The sequence below is a fragment of the Streptopelia decaocto genome, assembly GCF_964273445.1.
Source record: "Streptopelia decaocto genome assembly, chromosome: 1".
NCBI classification, from domain to species: domain Eukaryota; kingdom Metazoa; phylum Chordata; class Aves; order Columbiformes; family Columbidae; genus Streptopelia; species Streptopelia decaocto.
In genome coordinates, this window is record NC_138663.1 from 105,629,622 (window position 1) to 105,651,735 (window position 22,114).

General features: G+C 37.5%; 1 protein-coding gene across 4 annotated transcripts in view; it reads right to left on the minus strand.

Annotated features, from left to right (window-relative positions):
- MAP3K15 (mitogen-activated protein kinase kinase kinase 15) overlaps positions 1–22,114 on the minus strand; it is an 88,138-nt gene that overhangs the window by 55,763 nt on the left and 10,261 nt on the right. For all 4 annotated transcript variants that reach the window (XM_082058565.1, XM_082058564.1, XM_082058566.1 and 1 more), the window contains exons 2-3: positions 5,183–5,322; positions 1,902–1,925 (exon numbers count right to left, since the gene is read on the minus strand). In XM_082058565.1, the coding sequence (XP_081914691.1) occupies positions 1,902–1,925; positions 5,183–5,322 (164 nt within the window). The remainder of the gene's footprint in view (positions 1–1,901; positions 1,926–5,182; positions 5,323–22,114) is intronic.

Below are 22,114 nucleotides of genomic sequence, written 5' to 3' on the forward strand. Positions count from 1 at the left end.
TAAAGAAACTCTAAAGCACAAACCCATTTTCCCTGGATTTATTTTCCTGCACTCTACGGTTCAGTAGCATGCACTGTGCTCTCAAACCTTGATTTTTCCACAATGACACAGGAAATAAACTGTTCTGAAAGACTGCATATTTGTAATTTATTTTCTCAATTATAATTTTGACAGAAACTAGGAAGCTGTGCACATACCCTCAGTAAAATTAGCAGAAAATAGTCCTCAAAGAGAAGCTTACAGAAGGAAACCTAACTGATGGGACACAGAATCTTGACCTTGAATTTCATTCCAGGGCAATTCTTTCTTGGGAACTGAACTCCCACAGCCAATAATTCTTTCCTTTTGTATCCAAGTATGCAATAAATTATCAATATAGAATTTTAATTGCTTGTCTGGGGGAGCCAAGTAGAACCAAATCACATTCCCCATCTTAACCCTCAAAATGTCATTCCTGGATGGTGGAGGGAAGGAAGTTTTCCTACTCTTACGTTCTTATTTCAGAGACCAAGCTATTAAATCTCTCCGAGTAACACCACCACAGCATGCTGCTGTATAATTTTCACTGTTAGGTCAGCTGTACTCAGGCCAAATCTCAAATGAATTGCTGACCTTTTTTTCTATTCTTTGTTTTCAGCTTTTTCCTCACTCTTGCCTCCTCCTTGATGCTGAATTAGAATAATGTTTTCTTTATAATGAAAAAAATGAAAAAAAAAATCCATTTTCTTCATCTGTGGGAGAAAGAATCTGCCAAAATAAAAGTTTCCAGGCTGCTAATCTGATCTTACAAGGCTGAACTTCCTATCGTCTTCTTTGCCTTTATTCCATCTCTGGAATTACCACCAAATAGCTCAGTCACAATTCTCCCGCTTGCTCTGGAGGGGAAGACACATGCTTGTGACATTTTGATCATACATCAGTTGACAGACAGTAACAGTTGCAAGCAAATCTGCCTTGTTCTGAGGCCCCCTTCCACAGAGCTACAGACCAGTAAATGCAGTTCACACCCTACAGGTGAAACTAGTTCAATGATCACCAAGATAGACAGGAAAATAACCGGGATTTACTCATGTGCTCAACCTGATCTGTCTTTAGCCCACATGCTAACTGCTGTGACCAATACATTATCTCTTCTAGTTGTGTTTTAAATTATTAGCAAACTCTAAGAACATTTGATTATTTTAGTCCTACTCTGTATTCTCCAGAAGAAAACAGAAGTATATGTTGAATGTGGGGAAATGGAAAGGAATAAATGGAAGTTTAAGATTTTTGCACATTCAGTAGTACCTGAAATAATAGTGTAGAGTGTTTAAGGAAAATAACCACTGGCATGATGTGAAATATAACAAAATATTGTGGCATATTGCAATAAACCTAAAATAACCACTCAATTTTATCTTGGTTCAGGCGTCCTTACTTGTTTGGTTTTCCTTGAATTAGGGTAAGAATATTTCTAATTTGGGAAATAAGATTTTGCATTTCTAAGTAAAATACGTGGACTTGTGAGGAAGAGGATGGGTATACAGCACCCAAAGCTCTTTGAGATACAAGAGTAAGCTCTATTAAGGCATCATCACACACATACATTTGCACAAGTGGGTGAATGTGGTAGAAGGAGAAAAAGACTGAATATCTGAATATACTTTTTGATCTATCAGCCTACATATATAACATATATCTACTAGCACTCTTCTAGAACTTAAAAAGGAATTTGTAAAGAAAAGTAATTTTTTAATCTAGCTTCACTTTGGAAAGGAAGTCAACAAGATTTCCACTGCTTGGAATTGTGTATAGGTTAAACAGATTTCCTTCAATCATATAGAGCATATATATGCTTGACAGTTTTGTTATTAAAGTTGCCTCATTTTGTGTTTTCAAACGAATGGGGATTTAATACTTACTGTGTTTTTCTGAGATACCATATCCTGAGGAAAAAAACAAAACAAAACAAATATATTAAAAATGCTCATTCATTTTTACTGTGAATTATTATTTCCAATAAAAATAACTCGTATACATATAAATATATTAACACATACAGATGCACTCTTCACAGCATAATCCATATTTCCTGCCATGGCAAATTCCAAGTAAAGGGACAGAACAACATTAAGAAAAGTCTTAGTAGTTCAGGATTGGAAAAAAATTAATGATTCAAAGAAGAAACCTATTTAAAGAAGTGCTCAGAAGATGAAGAAAGTTGTACTTGCCAGTAATTGGAGTTTCTCAGGCTGAACACTCCACATACACAGTCACACATCGGGCATTTGTGAGACAAAATCATTCAAAGCTGGAGACTTTTTTTCTCTGAAAGTGTACCCTTAAGATACCTAGGCCCCCTTCCTGCCTGGATGGGCACAGGCCAACACATTCCTCCTATGCTCTGATTCTTCTCACCTTAAAGTCTAAAGAGAGATATTGAAACTACGAGGCAGATGATGAACTAATAGGCATGTAAATCAGACCACAAAGACTTTCAGTTGCTGGTAAGTAACCTCATCCTCCTTCTAGTGATGACCTACATGTCCAATGAACACTGCCTGATGAAACTAAAGAGATCTCCAGGTAAGTCACACTACGAATGTTATATATAGACTTGTTTCTAAGCACGATTATGCATACAATTTAATTGTATGTGCTCTGACAACCTAAGATGATTCTGCTTAAGCAAATTCATATCTGAGAGCCTGAAATTCACTTGGACAACCACTGTATAAAAATGATCATGCCTGTTTCCTCAACAACAGCCAACATATCAGGGACCATCTAAAAGGTTTAGTTCCGCAACTATGACGCTCTTGAAATCTGGATTATACAGTCTTTTGTATGCTTGGAACTAGGTTGTTTTGGAAAGAACATTGGTGAAATGGAAGACACAGCTCTTGGGACAATTTCAGGATAGGTCCTAAGAAATAAGGTATACTAAGTCAGGGTGCCTGAACTTCACAAATCTTCCCAGTAGAAGTAACAACAGTCATGAGCATGATCTTTATAACACTTAGGCTAGCCACTCTTAAGAGGCATGCACAGCAAACTGAATCCAAGTAATAAATTCCTGAAGGGAAGGAAAAACTCCTGACCAATTTAGTCATAAACCTGAGAATAAAGAAACACCAGCAGATAGTCAAAAATACATATTAAGGTACCAAAACCTAAACAGAATTACTGATTCACTTAAACTCCTTAAGCCTAATAAAATACCTCTGAACAAAAGGAATGGAAGGCTTAGGCATCTGAAATATCATATATCTGAAAATTGATTTGTCTGTCTGGCTGAGCAAGTATCTCCAGTAGAGCTTTATCTACTGCAGATAAAGATCTTTCTCAGCAGGGAGAAATGAACTTTTCTGAGAACTATGCAGCACCTAAGCCATGAAATGCATCATGAACTGTTCTTCACTGAAAGACCCCAAGAACAATTCCTATCTACCTTCTGAAGCATTCCTAAGAAAGGTATATTAGCATATTTGAATGGTATCCAACACTTAAGTGGAGCTCAATTGCAGAAAGGCTATCAGGGACATCAGGGTAGGACTGAACCACGTCCCAGTGCCCTGCTTAAACTACTGTAGCACTTGGCCCTGAAGATCTCCTCTACTTGGTTCCAGCAACTTAAATAAAGCCTTCTGATCCCATAGTACGATATGCTGGGGCCTATATAGGCCAAGGAGGTTATGCAAACAACTGGGAGATGAGGAAGAGATCAGTGATGCTGACAGAGTTCCTAAAATACAAGAGATAAAAGCAGGTAATAACTTTTCTAGCTATACATGACCCAGTCATGCTCCAGTGTTCCCAGGTCCACAGACTTGTTCTTGAGCTTTACATTCCTGGGAAAAAAGCCCCAGAACTGGCACTGCAAAGACTTGCAATTTCTGGCACCAAGCTATCTGAAGATCCAACCCATGGATTGCCCAGAACATCTGACTGACAGCATAAAAGAAAGGTGAAAATGTGTTAATGAAAAATAAAAATGAAAGATCTCTTTGCAGTCAGGTATATTAACAATGCAGGATGACAAGCTGCATATCTGCCCACTCAGATTAGCTAGAAGAATGAAGGGCATGCAAGTATGTCTTAGCACGTATCTGCATGGATAACCTCTTCGAGCAAAGATCATAAGCTACTCGAACACTGCATTCTTGTGACTCCAGGTCACACGGAATGTGTATGTGGACCACCAGCTGAAAAAAGGACATATGGGTCAGTAAGCACATCAGGGTAAAATCAATGATATTGAGTGGAGAAAAGAGGAAAAAGCAGCTGCGGCACAACAGAGCTTTTCTGGGAAAAGAGGAGGAAACATAGCAAATTAAGATTAAACTTAATATTATTATAGGATCAAGAGGCTGGAGAATTCCAAAAAGGATTTTTGGTCATTGGTGGTGTGAAAAACAAAGTAGTTAGGGGCAATAACTTAAAATAAGGAAAAAAAACAAAACAAAACAAAACAACAAACACAAAGCACAAACAACACTGCTCTCAGTGAAGGCAGCAAGAAAATGTATGTTATTAAAAGCAGCAGTAGGTGATGACACAGATGATAAAAGTAGAATGTAAGCTAAACTAAATAGAACCTCCACTGATAAAGACAGAAACATCTGCAATATATGACTAGCACCCAGAACAGCAATTGCAAGACTTTAGTGTATAGCATGTATTATCCTACTAAAAAATGAACAGCAGGCCTATAAAAAGGATTTTTATAGGTGAGGATTTTTTTTTTTTCCAAAACAGTAATAAAAAGGAAATTCCTGTAGTCTTAGCTACTCAGCACCTAGAAGATACAAGCTTTGTTTGACAGAAGTATTTCAATAGGAGGAGAAAGTTGCAACACAGCCCTTGTTCAAGTCTTGTTGTTACACAGCTCATATTTTTTTTTTTACATGTACTCTAATTAAAAGTGGGAAAGTAAGGAAAAAAAATAAATCAGATCTGCATTCTCACTTCCAAGTCTAACCATCTGAAGTAAAATCAGTACCACACTATGGTTCTTCTCTTATAAGCAAGATTTTGTACTATTCTAATAATTACTGGTTTTGCTAGAAGCTGTTTTTTCCTTAGCATGATTTTGTTATGTAGCCATGAGGAAATCACATTCAACTGAAGTTTCAGAAAAACATAAACATTTGCAGAATCAGGTGTGTAAAGATATTTCAGAAGTAGATTTTGAGAACCTTACTTTGAGAGACTGAGCAGTGTCAGCATCAGTGTCATGGTAGAGTATAACATTGTTAGCCATGTCAAAGCTTTCACGCACACCAAGGTGGTAGAACAGTGATGGCTGCTTGGAAATATCACTCATGTCCACAACTGCAACATCTGAAATGAGAAAGGGAGGGGGAAAAGTGCTAAAAAAATAATGATCTTGAAACCAATTTTATTCTAACACAAGACTTAAAATAAATCCTGAAATTACACATACATTTGGACAGACGAAGTCAATATATTCAAACAAGGATCATTTTGCCATGGTAGAAGTAAACTTTACCAGTCATATGAAGAACCTCCTCAGGAAATTATCAGTGTTACACTAATTGGGAGACAGCGTAAGAATTCTGCTTGCTGTTTTGAAATCATTGCATCGGGAATATCTCAGGTAAAGAAGCAGTTCTATATTTGTTCTCTGAGCCATGTCTGACAGCCTGATTGCCCTATACAATGGAAGGCTCCAAACCTTCAGGTGGAACTTCCAAGAACAATAACGTACCAGAAAATTAGGGAAAACTACAAGATCAAGTTTATCTTAAGAGGCTGGGGTTTGAGGAACAGGAAATCGCTAAACAGGAGAAAAAGAAATTACTGTGAAAGCTGACTCTCAAAAGCGACAAACAAGATGTGGGGTGCAGAAATGAGGGGATTCAACCACAAGTAGCCAGAGCAAGACTTCCACTGCTTTTAGGTAGCATTCCGGTCAGAAAAGGAAGTAAAAAAGTATGTCAGTGGAAGATGACCTATACAGAATGCTAAGGAGAAAAATCCCATATTATGCAGAACAGCTGAGATACAGGTAAAAGATTCTGAGTTCATAATTCAGTTTTCATATGCACCTGAAGGCCAGTACAGAGACAAGAGGGAACTGGAAGACATTTAACTGAGGTTTTTCCTTGTTCCTTATATCCTCTATGCTACCTAAGAAAATTTTGTTTTAAAGCTTTTTAAAGGTCTGTATCTATATGTCTGTCTGCTTTCGCCACTATGGGACAGATGGATGAATTTAAACCCAAAGTATTCATAAGACTAGAGCATTGGCATTGAAACTACAGGGGAATCTGAGGTGAAAACAGATTCCAGAAACCCAGTGCAGCTGTGCAGTAAATCCTACATCTCTGAAGGGGTCTGTACCCACAGGGAATGACAGACAAGGGTGAGCTACTAGTAAACAAGAAATCTAAAAGCAGATCTGATGTGTAAGATCCAAACACAGCAGCCAGTATACCCGAGCTTCACTGAGGTTACACATTACAAGAATCAACACCTCATACTTAGTATGCAAGTTCTTGGAAAAGCCTGCAATGAATACACTCTCCTGTATAATTCCATCAGGCTATGCTAACTCACCACACTGGGGTCAGCCAGTCCCTCTGGTTACTAGCAGACTCCCTGCTAAAGCACAAGAAACGTTTTAAGTCCAAAGACAATGACCTGCCTTAAGACCAAAACATCACCATTCAATAAGAGGAAGAAAAAAAAAAAAAAAACAAAAAAAACAAAACACAAAACCCAAACACAAAAACAAAATGCCACAAAAATCTAAACACAATCCTCTCCCCATCAAAAGAAAAAAAGAAAAAAAAATAACCCTCCACCAATCATAAAATCATGGCAACATGAGAAAATCCTCATATTCCTGTGGAACCTCAAATCCCACACCATCCACTGATGATCTTGCCAGTTCAGCCAGCTCTCTGCAGCATGGACAAAATTCTTACTATACTGCACACTGCAGGATCACACAAACTGAGTGGGCTTGAAGCAGTAAATCCCAGCTCTGTACACACATCCAAATCTAGATGGCCTCAATATTACAAAATCATTTTGGAAAACATAAATAATCTATAAAACAAAAGTTACAACAAACTAACAAGCAGACATAGAATCAAATACCATCTAGGAAAAAAAAAGTCTAAGAGCTTGGACTGCTTTTAGCACTTGTATAAACTGCTTTTGTGAGATCAAAATCACCATCCTGGTAAAAGAATTTAGACAATGTATTTACATAGCACATAGATATTGCATTTTATAATACAATGTGAGCAATGATCCATAACAGAGTTTATTGAAACAAGGCTATACACAGTTCATTACCACATGTAGTAGTCTACAACTGAAATTTGTCTTCTATTGACTGCTGCCAGGTAACAATGTAAGCAGCATCAGAAACACATTAAATGGACATAAGAACAGAAGTAAGCATCTGCATTAAAAAGGGTGATTATTCATCACTTGGATATTCATTCACACTGACAAAAGGAGACTTAGGAGAGCCAGTTTTTCTTGTTTATTCACACCTCATGAACACATACATGAGTAGATAATAAAAATAAATAATCAAAATTTAAAAAATTGAAAGCTAGCAGAGGAGATGAAGATGGTATCATAAAAACATTCATGCAAGTGAAAAAAAGCCTGAGGAAGATAACTGAATGGATCCAATCAGATCTCAGGAATCAAGGGATGACACAGAAGCAAATGATGGCAGACAGAAGTAGAGCATCAGAAGTGCTGGTGGCTGTGGACTAGAGCAGTAATGAGAAGCTGCGTTCCCAGGAAGCTCCCCAAGACCCTCCAGCAGGAACAGCAGCAGGCTCGGGCCAGGGAGGAAAGAGATCTACTTACAAACCAGCTTTACTAACATGCTACTGAAATGTAGCTTGAGTCCAGTGAGCTCAAGAAATTAATACAAATTCGGGTGGAGAACAGATGACCAACAACAAGTACTTATTAAAGAAGCAGAACCCTGAGACTTATCCCATGGACAGGGTGCTGAGAGGAAAGTGTTCAGTGGCCCTGACCACTGAGTCTAAGCACGCCCCCCACTATAATACTACTGCTTTCGGGGTTACATCTCTTCTCGGTGTAGGCAGTTCTGTGAATCTCTCAATGAATAATGCTAATATGTGACACCACAAATATTTCTGTTTCAGTTTTCCTGTATTTTCTTATGATTTATACTAAAATATTTCATCTACGGGTCTTTAAACATAGGGCCCTGTACTTCAACCACACACTTAATATGGCTGATAAGAAAGAGATAAGAATTCCCTTGAACTTCCTGAGACAGATAAAAGAAATACTACAACACTAGTATCTGCTTTGCAAAGCTTGATTTATTAATAGAAACATACGTCAATCCTCAACTTCCATCCTCCATATCAGGAGAGCCTGTTCAGTCAAACATAACTTCTGGGCTTCCCCTTCCAAATTTAGGTTCAACAGACAAGTGTGAAGCAAGAGCTAATGCCTGCTTTGATCAAATCTTTTAATGTAGGAGAAATTTTATGCAATAATGAAACATGTCACATAGGTCTAAAAGACCAACGGATATGGTTTCCTCTGTTCAGAAAGGAAGAGAGCAAGGGAAGGTAGAGCCCCTCCATAAAGACAGGTTTCCAAGTGAAGTGCAAAGATCTTTATAACGCTGGGATGTGCTTAATGTCGCACATGACCAATTTTGGATGTTTCTGGAACAGAACATTTAAACTTATTGTTTCATTTCTCAGCACTCAAAAGAACATACTCATAAAAATGGGTCCTTCCTCATTTCTTCTTAAACATAAGAGGTCTTTTCAACTTTTTGTTCTCTCATAGTTGTGCATGAAGCTATTTTCATTCTGAAAATACTTCTGTTACAAACCCTAAAAGGGTCTCACTTTATTAAGTATCTGATTGCAGTTCATTTGTCTGAGCTTTTCTTCCTGTTGCAAAACAGTTATGCTCTGTGAATATTTTTTAGTGTATTAAGGTAATTTATCAGTGTTATTGTTATAGCACAATCTTGATAGGTGTCTGCATTGTTACAGCAGATAACACATAATTAATTTCTTATACTATAGTTTACATATTTTAACACTAGCTTGCCTTTAAAGACCAGACAGTATAGAGAGAAATAGCTATGACAATTGAAGATCAGAGATCATTACCTGTGGTTAAACAGGAGACTATGAAACTAATCACTAATTCAACAGAAACAACATTATTACATAGGTTAAAACCAGATGACTTATTTATCAATCTGGAATGAACCTGAAGGCATCATATAATTTCATGATCTAAGCAAATCACAAGTCTTCATGTGACTGTTGTATGATTTATGGCATAGCTAACAAAAGTAAATTTTGGCACCAGATTTTGGGATTTTTAAGTTAAAAGCAGTAAACAAGAGAAAATTAAGAAATAGACTGAAATATGCTGAAAGTTAAATGGAATCTAGAAGGCCTAACAGATGAAAGAGCCACAAAAAGTCTGTACTGGAGCAAAATGCAGAACCCTGCCCATTGTTATTCACAAGCATCCTGCTAAATTATGAACCTTTAGGTCACTGTTGTTTCAGATTACTGGCTATTTGCATCAGTGTCCTCCATAGTGAGTAAATAAACATGTGTTATCCACAAAATCCACTGGAGGAAACTGTCCAAGTTATTCTTCAGAAGACAAAATCCTCATAACTATCTTCAAGAATCTATAATTTAAGGATAATTTAAGGATACACATTGTTGTGTTGTTGTTTGTTGTTGTTTGGAGGGGTTTTGTTTTTGTTTTTTCTGCATAAATGCATGGTCCTTTATAGGAAATAACACCAAAGTTTCCATAAGGAAACATTCATGGTAAAATTTGAAGTGTATGTGAAAACTAGGAAGCCTTTGAAGCTTTCCCTTAGGCTAAAACAAAATGCACAATACTCTCGACTTTAACATACACTGTACTCCCAGAAACTGGGAGAGGGAACAGCTCAAGGCAATAAAGTATAGTAGTAACTACAAACAGAATTGTTAAGGTAGTTTTCCAGCACAGTTTGTTATACCAGCAAACTCTGAGTGCCTTCCATTAGATCCTAAACCCAAGCCCGTTTTAGTGTAAAACCACCCACTGTCGATATCCATGGCTCTCACAATGCATCGAGTTTTATTAAAATCTCACTGCTCTAAAATCATGCTATTCTGTAATAATCTGCTTAGTTTTATTTTTAAAAAATCTTCCAATCACAATCACATAGAAAAATTAAAAAAAAAAAAAAACAGAAGTTACCTTAGAATATAAAAGTCTCATGAGACAAGCATGCAACTTTTCTCTCAATTGAAGTCTTTCTGGTTGAAACCAAGAGTATTTCAATTCAACCTCATCAAGTTTGTAATATTGTAGTATGAACTTTGCTAATTTCAGTGGTTTGTTATAGGGCCAGAATTGGTCACAAAAAAAAAAAAAAAAAAACAAAAAAAAAAACTAGGCAGCAATGATTTATCCTGCAATACAGATTTGTAGATATAATCACATTAAATACCATTAAAAAAAAAAAAAACAACCAAACATTTTGTGTATTTCAGACTAGGCTTAACTTCTTGTAGATTAACAGCAAGTGCTGCACTTTTATGTAAATACTAAAACTAAAATTCACTGTAATGGTTTAGAAATTGCTCACAAAGTAACTATAAGAAGGAAGATTTTTCTTATAAGCTGCAATCAACTTGTGCACAAGAATTCAGTGGCAGCTGCAGCCTGACAAAAAGTTTCAGCCAACTTCCTACTTCAGAAAAGGAAACACAAACATGCACTGTGGAGGTCTGACACTTTTTGACATAGCAAGGGCACTTCCTTTGGAAAGAGCATATAGCTCACAGGCCAAAGGAACTGAGAACTCAAAGGACAGGAAATGTAAGATTTAAGTTAGATATGAATACTCATATTAATTTGGGAAAAAAGAAGATTTATTTCTGTTCACATATAGTAAGCACTGAAGAAAAGAGTGAGATTTGGGGGTTTTATTAATGACATCAACCACAAATTGGGGAAAGAAGACAGCTTTAATATTGGGCAAATAATTTTTAATTCATGTTTTTAAAAAACTATAATTATATTGGGAAGACCACAGAGAAAATTAGATTCAGATTCTGGTGTATTATCTATCCACAGCCACTCTGATTAAAAAATGAAGTAAAATCTAAACAGATACAGCTCACTTTTTACAGCTCTAATAGATTTCTTAAGTGTTTTAGGAATTTTGAAAACCCAGGCATCAAATGGCAAAGGTTCTGAAATGTGCTCATCCATCATTTGTCTGTCTGCTCAGGAAAAAAAAAAAGACAGTTGTAAAGTGGCAATTTCAGGCACACATTTTATCAAAAACAGTGCAACACCTCTAATTTATGTTCTCATACTGAGCTTGTTATTTGCCTTTTACTCACTTGTGGCTTTAATCTTACCTTCATCTGCCACAGGCTTTATGCTGCAAAATGATCTACTGCTGAGAAAGTTGCATCACACACCAAAATGCATCAGTTCTGCTTCTCTCACCTAGCAAAATGGAATGGCCCTTAGACTAGCCAGAATTATCAGAACGGCAAACACAACGGGGAAAGTCAGACCTTTCTTTTGCATTTCTTCCTTCCTCTGTGTGAAATCTTGCTCCGGAAAGCAGTTTTCACATCCTTCCCCATGAAGTTGTTCTACTCTGTGAATGTGAATACTGTGAGTGCTGAAGAAGTAATTTTAACTATGTATTAGCTGAGCAGAAGCAGCATTCTTGGCTAAGGAAATTCAGCTGTTAAATAACTTCCTGAAAGGACCAGGCAAATCCAGAGCCTTGCTATTGCTAGGAAACTCCAAAACTTTACTTTTCAGATGAGCCTTTCCACTATATGTCAGCATTACTAAGTGCAACAATTAGGACAATTGCTTTGCTCCACTTCACACACAAACGCACCAAAACTGGCAGCACCCCACCTCCAGAGACACATCTGGGAACAACTGTGTTAAGCAAAGTCATCCAACTGGCACTTCACAGGCTGGATTCAGCTGACCCACCGCCTTTGCTTGGAAAGCAGGCACATCCACATAGAAGGACAAGGAGGAGGAAGAAAAGCAGGCATCCAAGTTTCTTTCTAACCACAGCATTTGGGTGCATGCTGGAGAGTCCTTTCACGTAGCCTTGCAAGGCATCTCCTCCTTCCTACACATCTAAAATATTTGGGGCACTCAAACTCAAGCTGGATTACACTCTGAAAGTGGAGATAAGGAAGCTGGCACACTATTTTTTCACATATAGATCACAAAAGTGCCTCATAAGTCTTAAATTCAAACCACTGGGAGAACCCCCAGCAGCCTGCAATGGTACAGGAGCAAGCGCTTTTTGGATAGCTGTCCTGCAGGAGGTGACATGTGAAGTCCAAAGGAGCCAACAGACTAATCCAGTGCGAAAGACACAGAGGCACCAGCAGCTGAAGTCAGTAATGAATGCAACCAGCACAGCAACATGTGCACAGAGCCTGAAAGCATTTTAATGTAAGGAATACAAACACTGTATTTAGTTTAGTCATAACCAGAAAGAAATTTCTTGTTCATGAGATCCGTTCTCACCTGTAATCTTTTGTTCCTTCAATTTCAAATACTTGCTTTTGGCAACAACATTTGAAAATTTTAGTCTTAGGCTATTTTCCCAACATATGACATCACAATATTAATTGGCAATTCCCATCCAGCAAAATCAACCTTCAGGATACTGCAAAAATCAGACTAACATCCAAAACAACAGCACAGACAAGACTGAGGGGCCAATGTTGATCTCTGGCTTTCATAATTCTGTATGAGTACCCATTTCGTGTCACAGACTCCACAACAGGGTTACATTCAGATCCAAACACCACAGCCACTAATCATGTTAGCACTGTGGTGTTACTTTCCACTTGTACTCAGATACTGCATCTGTCATCTGTCCTCTGGTACACAGAATACACATTAAAAATAGAACTAGAACATATTTTTCATGCTCCAGTAGCATTTATTGCAATTCAAGAGAACCTAGTATCTAAAACTATTCCTTTTTCTAAACTATGACAAAGTATTTGTGCCATATTTATAATCGATGTATACTCCTTAATATCAAAATAACCATTTGTTCCAAAAATTAAATCACTCAAGGAATTGCACTTTAGTTGAAAGGAACAGAACAAATTACAGCAGGTGAGCAACACTGCCAGTTCTAAGGGTTGATTTGTAACCCGAGTTCTCATTTATTTTTATGTTTGGGGGTTTCCTTATTCATTAGATACATCACGTGAAGCCTTCAATTGTTTCCTCTGCGATTGCATATTAGGAAGCTTTTTCTTAAATGGAAGCAAGGATCCTTACAAAAGCCTTCGATACCAAAAACAAAAGCTTTAAGAAACATTCAGGTATTTCTTAAATAAATTCACAGTAAAACTAAGTTTCAATCAAGGCAAAGCACTGCATTAAAATAAGAATGCAGCTCTACTGATCCAGAAAAGCAAAAACTGTGTCGAGAGCATGCATGTGCTAATTATTTCCTTAATTGATCTTCTTCAAGAAAGTCTCTTGGACTCTGCCAAAACAGAATGCAACCAACACCCACAAGAAGTGGCGTGGGAAGAAAAGTAATGCAGTTAAAGCACCTACACTTAGAATGCATTTTAATGGTTTTGCACTAGTATGAAGGAGAAAAATATTGTAGGATTGAAATAGTGACATACCTAAAAATAACTTGTCATTCAGAAGACAGCAGAAAACTTTGTTTGTTTGTTTGTTTTTTACAGTTGGCAGTTTGGGGAAAGAAGGAAACACAGAACTAATCCTCAAAGAACTTTTCTTGCACCATTGAATTGCAGAAGTTAGGAAATATATAATTCACTGTAAAGAGCATATGGCTAAGCTTAGAAATTAAGAAGCCTTAATGCTTCCAAGCACCAAAAAATAAATTTGTCAGATGAGGCAGGCTGGCGGGAAGTATTCTTGTTAGTCTCATGAAATGATGCTCATACCAAAGCTAAGATTTCAGCAGTGAGTTGGTCAAAGTCACAGGGGAGATATTTGGTCTCAGATGAGCCAGTCCTCACTCACTTCATTGCCAAAGCAGAGAGAGGAAAATCACTTTTAAAGCACCATTCATCTGATCTGTCAGAAGTCCACTTTAGGATTAAATGAATTGCAGCCCAGAGGTGCCCGTTCTCTCCACTAACTACCAAGGGACTCAAACCCAAATGCAGATACCAACACTGAAGGCGTTCAGTGCTATGAAACTCCTCCACAGAGCCTCACAGCTCTGCTTTGAAGAATTTTATTAACCATTAGGGCATTTCAGTCAAGAATGAGATCATCTCAGCAAATATTTCCCTGCAGATGTTCCCACCAGCTGACCAACAAATTGGTGGCCAACAGAAGAGGATTACAGCTCTTTCTCATCAACGCTATACTCACAGTTTCTCTGCCTCTGTGAAGGCAAAGGAAGGACTGTCACAATGAAAACCCTCAGATAAGATTTCCAAAGAAGCCTCCGAAACACCCAACTCTTTCTTGAGTTTTTCATAAATTGAGACCTCATTTGTGAATCCCAGCTTACGACATTGTTTGTTTTGGCACTCAAGAAATATGATTGTACAACAGTGTGGATGACTATTCTTTAAGAGGTGTTTTTGTATGTACTACCTCAGCCTAGAGTCTTTTCTGCTACTCATATAATCTAATTGTTTAGTTACATTGAAACATTGACTACAATCTCCTGGCCAGTAGATTAAGTTTATACTCAAATTATCAGTAAAACTACCTTTAAGCCAAATGTAAGCATTACATTTCTCTGTAAGGCAATGACATTCATTGTAAAGCTAGTAACAGACTTCACCTTTTTGTTTGTTTGTTTGTTTCCATACCATAGCTTGTGAGCTTCTGACAACAACATAGACTCAAGTCTGAGGGAGCTAACTCACAGTGGTATGAGGGATCACAGTTAAAAAAAAACAAAACAAAACAAAAAAAACCCAGTGTCCGCACACACTGTCACTGGAAACTCACCCAGTTCACACCCCTTTGCACATCCACCCTTCCTTGAGGAAGGGTTGTAAAAATTTACCCACACTGGACCACAATCATAGTCACTGATCTTTAGTTACCAACCACAATCACATCAGATGAGTCTTGCCAAGGTCTGCACACAGCTAATATATGAATTCCGAAAGTTGTGATATGCACAAGAGATCAATATTTATACCATTTCTTTGTAAAATTAGAGCCTTCAAGCTCCTGGATTAGAAATTGAGACAGAGGCAGATGAATGCTTATGCCTGCCTGCAACTCCTGCTGCTTTCCCATGACCCACAGCCTCTGCTTCTCTCTTCCCATTCTACCCTCCTCTTATCCTTCAATCAATATTTAACTTGATAGTTTCTGCCTTAGTGCTAGCAAGCAGCAGCTAGAAGCTCCATCACTGCAGTTTATCAGTCCTGTGAGTGGTACCGGCTACCGGGCTTCCCGCTAGCCTCCTGGAAAAGCACTTTAAGAAACTTTACAACAACGGAAAGAAATTAAGATTAAAAACTTAATTTCAAGAAAACACACCTTTTACATATCATACAATATAACACAGTTGCATTAGATTCTGTAAGTAGTGGAAAATACTCTGGGCTGAGATAATACACACACAAACACCTCTTAAATAATAGTCATCCACACTGTTGTATAATCATATTTCTTGAGTGCCAAAACAAAGTACTTAAATTTACACTGGCTGTTATTTAAACCGTGTAAGCATGCACCAAATACAAGTTGGGGTTTTTTTGTTTTGCTTTGTTTTTTAAAGGCAAATTAAATAAATTTGCTGCTGCAGTTGGCATCCATCATTTGACTACGTATCATGAAAAAAACAACAACCATTAATCACTGCAAGTTCCAGGAAAAATAATCCTTCCTTTTAAAAGCCAACACATAGTGTGCAATACTCTATATTCACTACCTAATTATTGTTGAAATACGCTGAAGAATCTCAACATTCTGAGAAATTTTTTTAAACACCACAGCTCATAGCAGACAAGTGACTAGGGGGTGTGTGGTGAACAAAGCAGATCCCAATGGCCTCAGCGGCTGCAGAAGATGAGCAGACACACGGTGACAGAGACTGGCAAGATTGCAGGGCAGTATCAAGGCTTCGGCAGCTGAATGCCTGCAAAACTGAATTCCATTCCTGATTTTTTCTGCCCCATAGCTGCTGCATGATGCTACCCTCGTCAAATAAACTGAGATTTCAGAGATGGACTTGGTGACCATAGTTATTAGGATTCTGATTTTCGCAGGGGGGGTCGGGGGAAGGAAAAATCAAAACGCCCCACTGGAACCCAAAAAGTGGCTTTGAAAAACAGAGTCCTCATTTTAAAGGTAGTTTGTAACAAACCAAATGCCTTTAGATGGAAGAAAATTCCTAATATTTTACCTAAGCTAGTCCATTTTATCATCCAGTTGTACCTCAGCATGAGTTACAGCTCATATAGTTTCTGATTTAGCACCTGCAGTCTTCCATTGGTGAAACAGATAAGCATCTACAGAGCAATTAATATGCCTGAATCCTACCTCAAAAAGACAGATATTTGCACTTCTCATGTGTTCATTCAATCTTCATACTTAAATGAATACTAACAAAGCACCATTCAAGACTTCTCAAAGAGTATTTAAATAATCTACATTTGTTTCCCTTTTTGTTATTCACATACACTAGGCAAATGAAGATTTCAGAAGTCAGTTCCTTCTCACTTTCTACCAAATTCATTATCACCCATTGAAAAAGGCTTCCAAATCTACATATCCAGGACACTATGAAAATACTTACTCATCACAGATAATCTGAGGAAGATACCTGTTCAGTTATTTTCCCTGTTTGTGTATTGTTAGCATACTGAAAAATCTGACAGAGATGCTAGACAGTTATAATGAGTAGATGTCTCACATCATACATACTTTTCACTATGCCAGGTCATTAAGAATAACATTACTTCCTAAAATTTCTCTGCAAGCCAAAAAGCCTACTAATTCTACAGAATCTGGATTTTCTCTGCCTCATTTAAAAGCAGAGAAGCAAAGAAACAGTGGAGTAAATTAAAGCCAGGTGCTTCACACTTGTCCGCAGTACTATACGTGTGCCAAGCGTCACATGAGAGTATTTCCACTGCGATGTTTACTAGAGCTGAGCGAGCCAGTTGAGCGAGCATACAGAAAAAACACCCTAACCCTGAATCTAATTTGAATCTGGCCTGTAGTTTGGGGAGAAAAATGAGAAAGGTGAACTTTATTTAACTTTTCCTGCACCCCTGCACTGCCTTCACTGGGTCATAAAAGGCAGTAAAAGGGAATGAAGTATCAAAAAAAAAAGATTGCTTATGGGATAATCTGGCCTAAGAGACATTAAGAATTCTTGAGTATGAAATTCAACAAAAAAGGCTGTTTCCTCCTCTCTGACTGCAGGCAAATCAACTTCTAGGCCAAGGAGATTTAGATAAGCTCCAAAGCTTCAGATATTTATCCAAACTAAGCCACTTGAGAGTCACCCATCATTTAATGTTAAATATCTTGGCTGGAAAGAACAAAATACCTGCCAAATCTGCACATCTCCAAGAGGTCAAACACTGGCCAACATCCTATACCAAAAACTATCTTCTGCCCAAAGCGATGTAAGAGATAAGAAAAATAATCAAAATAAAAGACACTGAAATTGAAAGAAAAAATATTTCAGTACACTAAAGTTCATAAGTCTGGGTTAAGCTAAAACCGTTATTCTTTTCTTTAAGAATTAAAAATATAGCATATGCAGATAAATGAGAATTTCCTACTCTGAATCTTTTTTTCCTAAATATTTCTTTCAAAACAAACATCAAGAGCACTGGGAACTTGCATGTACCAAACTGAGGTATCCCATCTCATAACTAGATTATAGATTTCCCATTTATACTGGTAGATTCCCAGACTTTCATTTAGGACTCACATAAAAGCACAATAAATTATGCACAGGGAAAACGCTAACTGAGAAAAGGCAGTAATATTGAAGTGCAAATCAAAAGAAAGTTTACATAAAGCCACAGCATCCTCCATGAGCCAAGAGACTTGGCACTCACATATAGATACAGAGTTCTCGATTTAATATTCTGGATGCTGAGCAGATATGGATTCAGTCTGCTATATTTAGCTTTCCTGCGAGCAGTACAAGCTTTATGTGCCAGCCTAAGAGACTGCATGCACTAATGAAAAAATCCCTAGGCACTCCTGTACAGTGTGATTTCAAAAACAGGCAACATCCTTAAAAAAAAAAGAGGAAAATCTATTTCAAGGCATTAAGTAGTGATCAATAAAATCTAGAATTTCAGCAGAAGCTGTCCTTTCCAAATCAAGTCACAACCACTATCTTCCTAACATTTACCTATCACATAAATACAGTACACTGCTTGTAGGCAAGGAACATTAAACATGAACACAGCTGATTTGTTATCACAGCACATCCATTCTAGATTTCCCTACTTTAACTAAAATTATAACTAAAAGTAAGATACACAAAGCTAATCATCATAGGATCTCTCTAGAGTCAGAGGAACACTAGTACTTGTAAATTGTGATTCATCAGATACAATGAATCACACAAAATTGTGATTTTATAAGCAGCCTCCAAACATGGTGTCCAGCATTTATTAAATGTAGTCTAGCATGGTTTGCCCCAAAATATACATATACATAAAGTTGTCACAAGATGAATCCCAGCATGGATGCTGACAATCTAAGATTAAGTACTCAATGGTGTGGTTTTTTTAACCCTACAAATATTGTTTTGAGGTTGATTTCTTGCAACATTGTATTTATCACACAGCTGAAGTTTTTACACTGTTGTTCAAATCAGCAATCTATGAGTACTTGCATTGTCCAAAGTCCCAAACAGACCTCATGAAATCTCTGGCACTTCTTGCTGGAGCATCCTTTTCTTCTTCTTTTGGGTAAAGACTATAGTCAGATTTGGGGATGATGACCAAAGAAAACTAAAAACAAAACTAAAAAAACCCAAGGCTGCAGAAGCAGTGAGCATCTTTATTAATGTGCAAGTTTTTCTATTAAGTAAATTTTTGCTTTTGAAGATTTCTGAATTCTGTGTATCACACCTTGTGTAGAGAGGATGGGTGCCAAGCCATAAAACTAAGATTGCCCTATCCCAGATTTGTGCATATTCTCCCTAGGTCTACTTCTCCGCATTGCCCCAGTGATCACAGTGTAGTGTATAGTTCACAGACTGAACTTCAGCAGTGAAAAAAAAAAAAACAAAAAACCCTAATGCTTGTTGCATTCACCAATCTGAAAATTAGTTTACAACACTAAACTGGCAAAAAAAGGCAATTGCACATGACTGGAAGAACTTACAGGCCTGTGCCTGTACCTAACGTTCGAGCCTGGAAATAAGGTTTGAGCCATGGAGCAGGGAGAACACTGAATTTTATACCACTAGAGTATGCATGCTTGTTTTACTGGCAGTTTCAGGTGCAATGAGGAAAAAATAAATACACTGACTAGTGCAGTGAGGTTTTCAGATGGCAAGCAGTTTCTAATAAAATGTTTTGGAAATTTGTGTTATCAGGTCATCCAGGCATTTTTGATGCGCATGGACTCTGTACTTTCAGCATACGGCAGTGGAATCTTCCTACTACTTCTGATACTGCCTGATTTTACTTGACTAAAGTAGCTTTAATTCAAAGATTAAGTTACCATAATCAGAGCAACGATATTAACTGTGATAGACTATATGTAAGAAATAAGCATCACCGGGATGTTATTGCTGAATCCATACCATGATTATCTCATTACCAGCCTGAAAGATACAAGAGAAGACAGAATGTAGTTCCCTGTGTTACGCTGTCTCCAAAGAAAGGACATTACCAGTCACATTCACAGAACGTTGCCAAAGCATATGGAGTCAGTGCTCTAACAGACTGTCACATAGTTATGGACCAAAACAGAAAACCAGATCTGTGCATAGTTCTTACCTGTGTCCAGGCCAGACACAAGGCTGCCACTGCACCTTTAGAATCATCTTTTTTACTGTGTTCTGCACTGCAGTTTGACTATTGGATGATGCCAAATGCTGTTGAAAGTGGGCATTTATGGCTTTTTCCTTTGGAATTAGAGTCTGGCTGCTGTTCGCTAGCTGAAATTAAGTATTAAATTTTCAAGACAAAGCTAAATCAGCATATGTTTCAAAGGATTAGTTAAAAGTGTTCACAGAGTATCACAACAGTGAATATTTTCATAAAGAGCAGCATATGCTCCAAAAGGAGGAAGGGATCTATTTGACACATTGCATTTTTCATTAATCCTTAAAGCTTTATCAGATAAAACACAAGTCAAAGTCGGGTTGAGCAACTACCACGGTCAGATCCAAGGCCCCACAGATTCATTAAACAGACAGGATAGAATAGCAACCACCACCTCTTTCAGGTGGAAACTCAAATTTGAAGTCATATTGAATGAAAAGGATGAGCAGCGCACTGCTGATCTGTGCCTTGTGAATGTGTCATGGTGAGAATATGCAAGAAAGTTTAGATTTAAGATTCTAAATCCTGAATGTTCAACTTTAGAATTGTCCAAAATACCAAACATTAAGAAAATTAACTTGTTATTCTTCTCAGTTGTACTATAACTTCTCAGAGGCAATCATTACTGCAAAACAAGGAATCTGCAGAGGTATTAAAGGGTAAAAATTAATAAATAATTGAGCATTCTCTTCTGCCTTGATTGCAAGACAAAGTCAAAGCAGTTTCTGGTTTTCCACAAACAATAGGAAGACTTACCTGGTTTTGTTCTGTGGCTATTACAATAAGCAAAAAGAGAAGATTCCCAAGTCCAAAACTTAATTATCATTGAAACAAACAAGAAAAATCCATCTCAACCATTTTCAGACTTTCTTTCATTCTGATTTGGACACTTTCTCCACCTGACAACAACCCATAATTTGTCAGTTGTCTTAAGGACCATGAATAACACTAGTAGGAACAGGCTTTGAGATTTGGTAATCATGTCCTTTTCTCAAACTCTGTTTAAAGAGACTGAAGTATGTCAAGCATCCATTTACAAAGAAAATATCTAAAACAACTCAGTTCCACAAAAGACAGATGCTTATACTCTGTTAAACAGGACTGCAAACACAGAAGCCCTGCTAAGGAAGCTGAGTGTCAAGCAGTTACAACATTGCAAACATTTGTTTTTCTCCTGCAAATTTTTATTATCAACTCAGATCAGAGCAGCAGAGATGACTGGTCTAGCAGCATTGGAAAGTAACACACAGAATACAGGCTTGGGACTGTTTTAATTTACCAGTTCCCAGCTCCAGTTTCGTCTTGTCACTCTCAGAGCAAACACAAAACTAACAATAAATCTCTCCCCTCAACACATACACAAATCGGTAGAGTTTTTAAAACAATAATAATCTTTTTTCTTTCTCCAGCTGCTGTGAGTGAAAGACGGTAACAGGAGGGTTAGTGCAGCTAGTTGCACTTGAGTGAAATTATAACAGAAATAGATTTTTCTGCATTAGACAAAACCTACAGCCTTTCTGTGATTGGCAAGGCAAAGATGCTTGATTCAATACAATTTATCCTGGTTGAGCTAGCTACTAAATATTTGTAACAAATTTAAAGGTGGGGGAAGGAGAGAGGACAGCAATCAAGTGGCAAATAAACAATTCTCCCAAGCGTAAGCCAAGTAACTCCCCTGTTATTTTCACCACCATTTCATGAATCCACAACTCTCTTTTTGACAGGCTTGTAGGCAATGGAATACCACAACTCATGGAAAGCACTTCTGATACCACTAGGAAACTGAAGAATTTTAGGGAAATCTCATTATCATGCTGATTTACATGGGAGTTTGTTTGCTTTCCAGAACTAATTTCGTTTGCACTTAGATTTCAAAAGCTTTAGATACTATGTGAACAACATTTCTCAAATTGTTGAGAAGCCAATGACCAGTGGTTGAGTTACAATTCTCTGCATGAAGGTGTATTTTCCTTAATGGCAGAAGAAGAAACGAACAGCAGACTCCAGACATTTTCTTCTGTAACTTGATGCAAAATGAAACAGAAAAGATTGCACTGAGC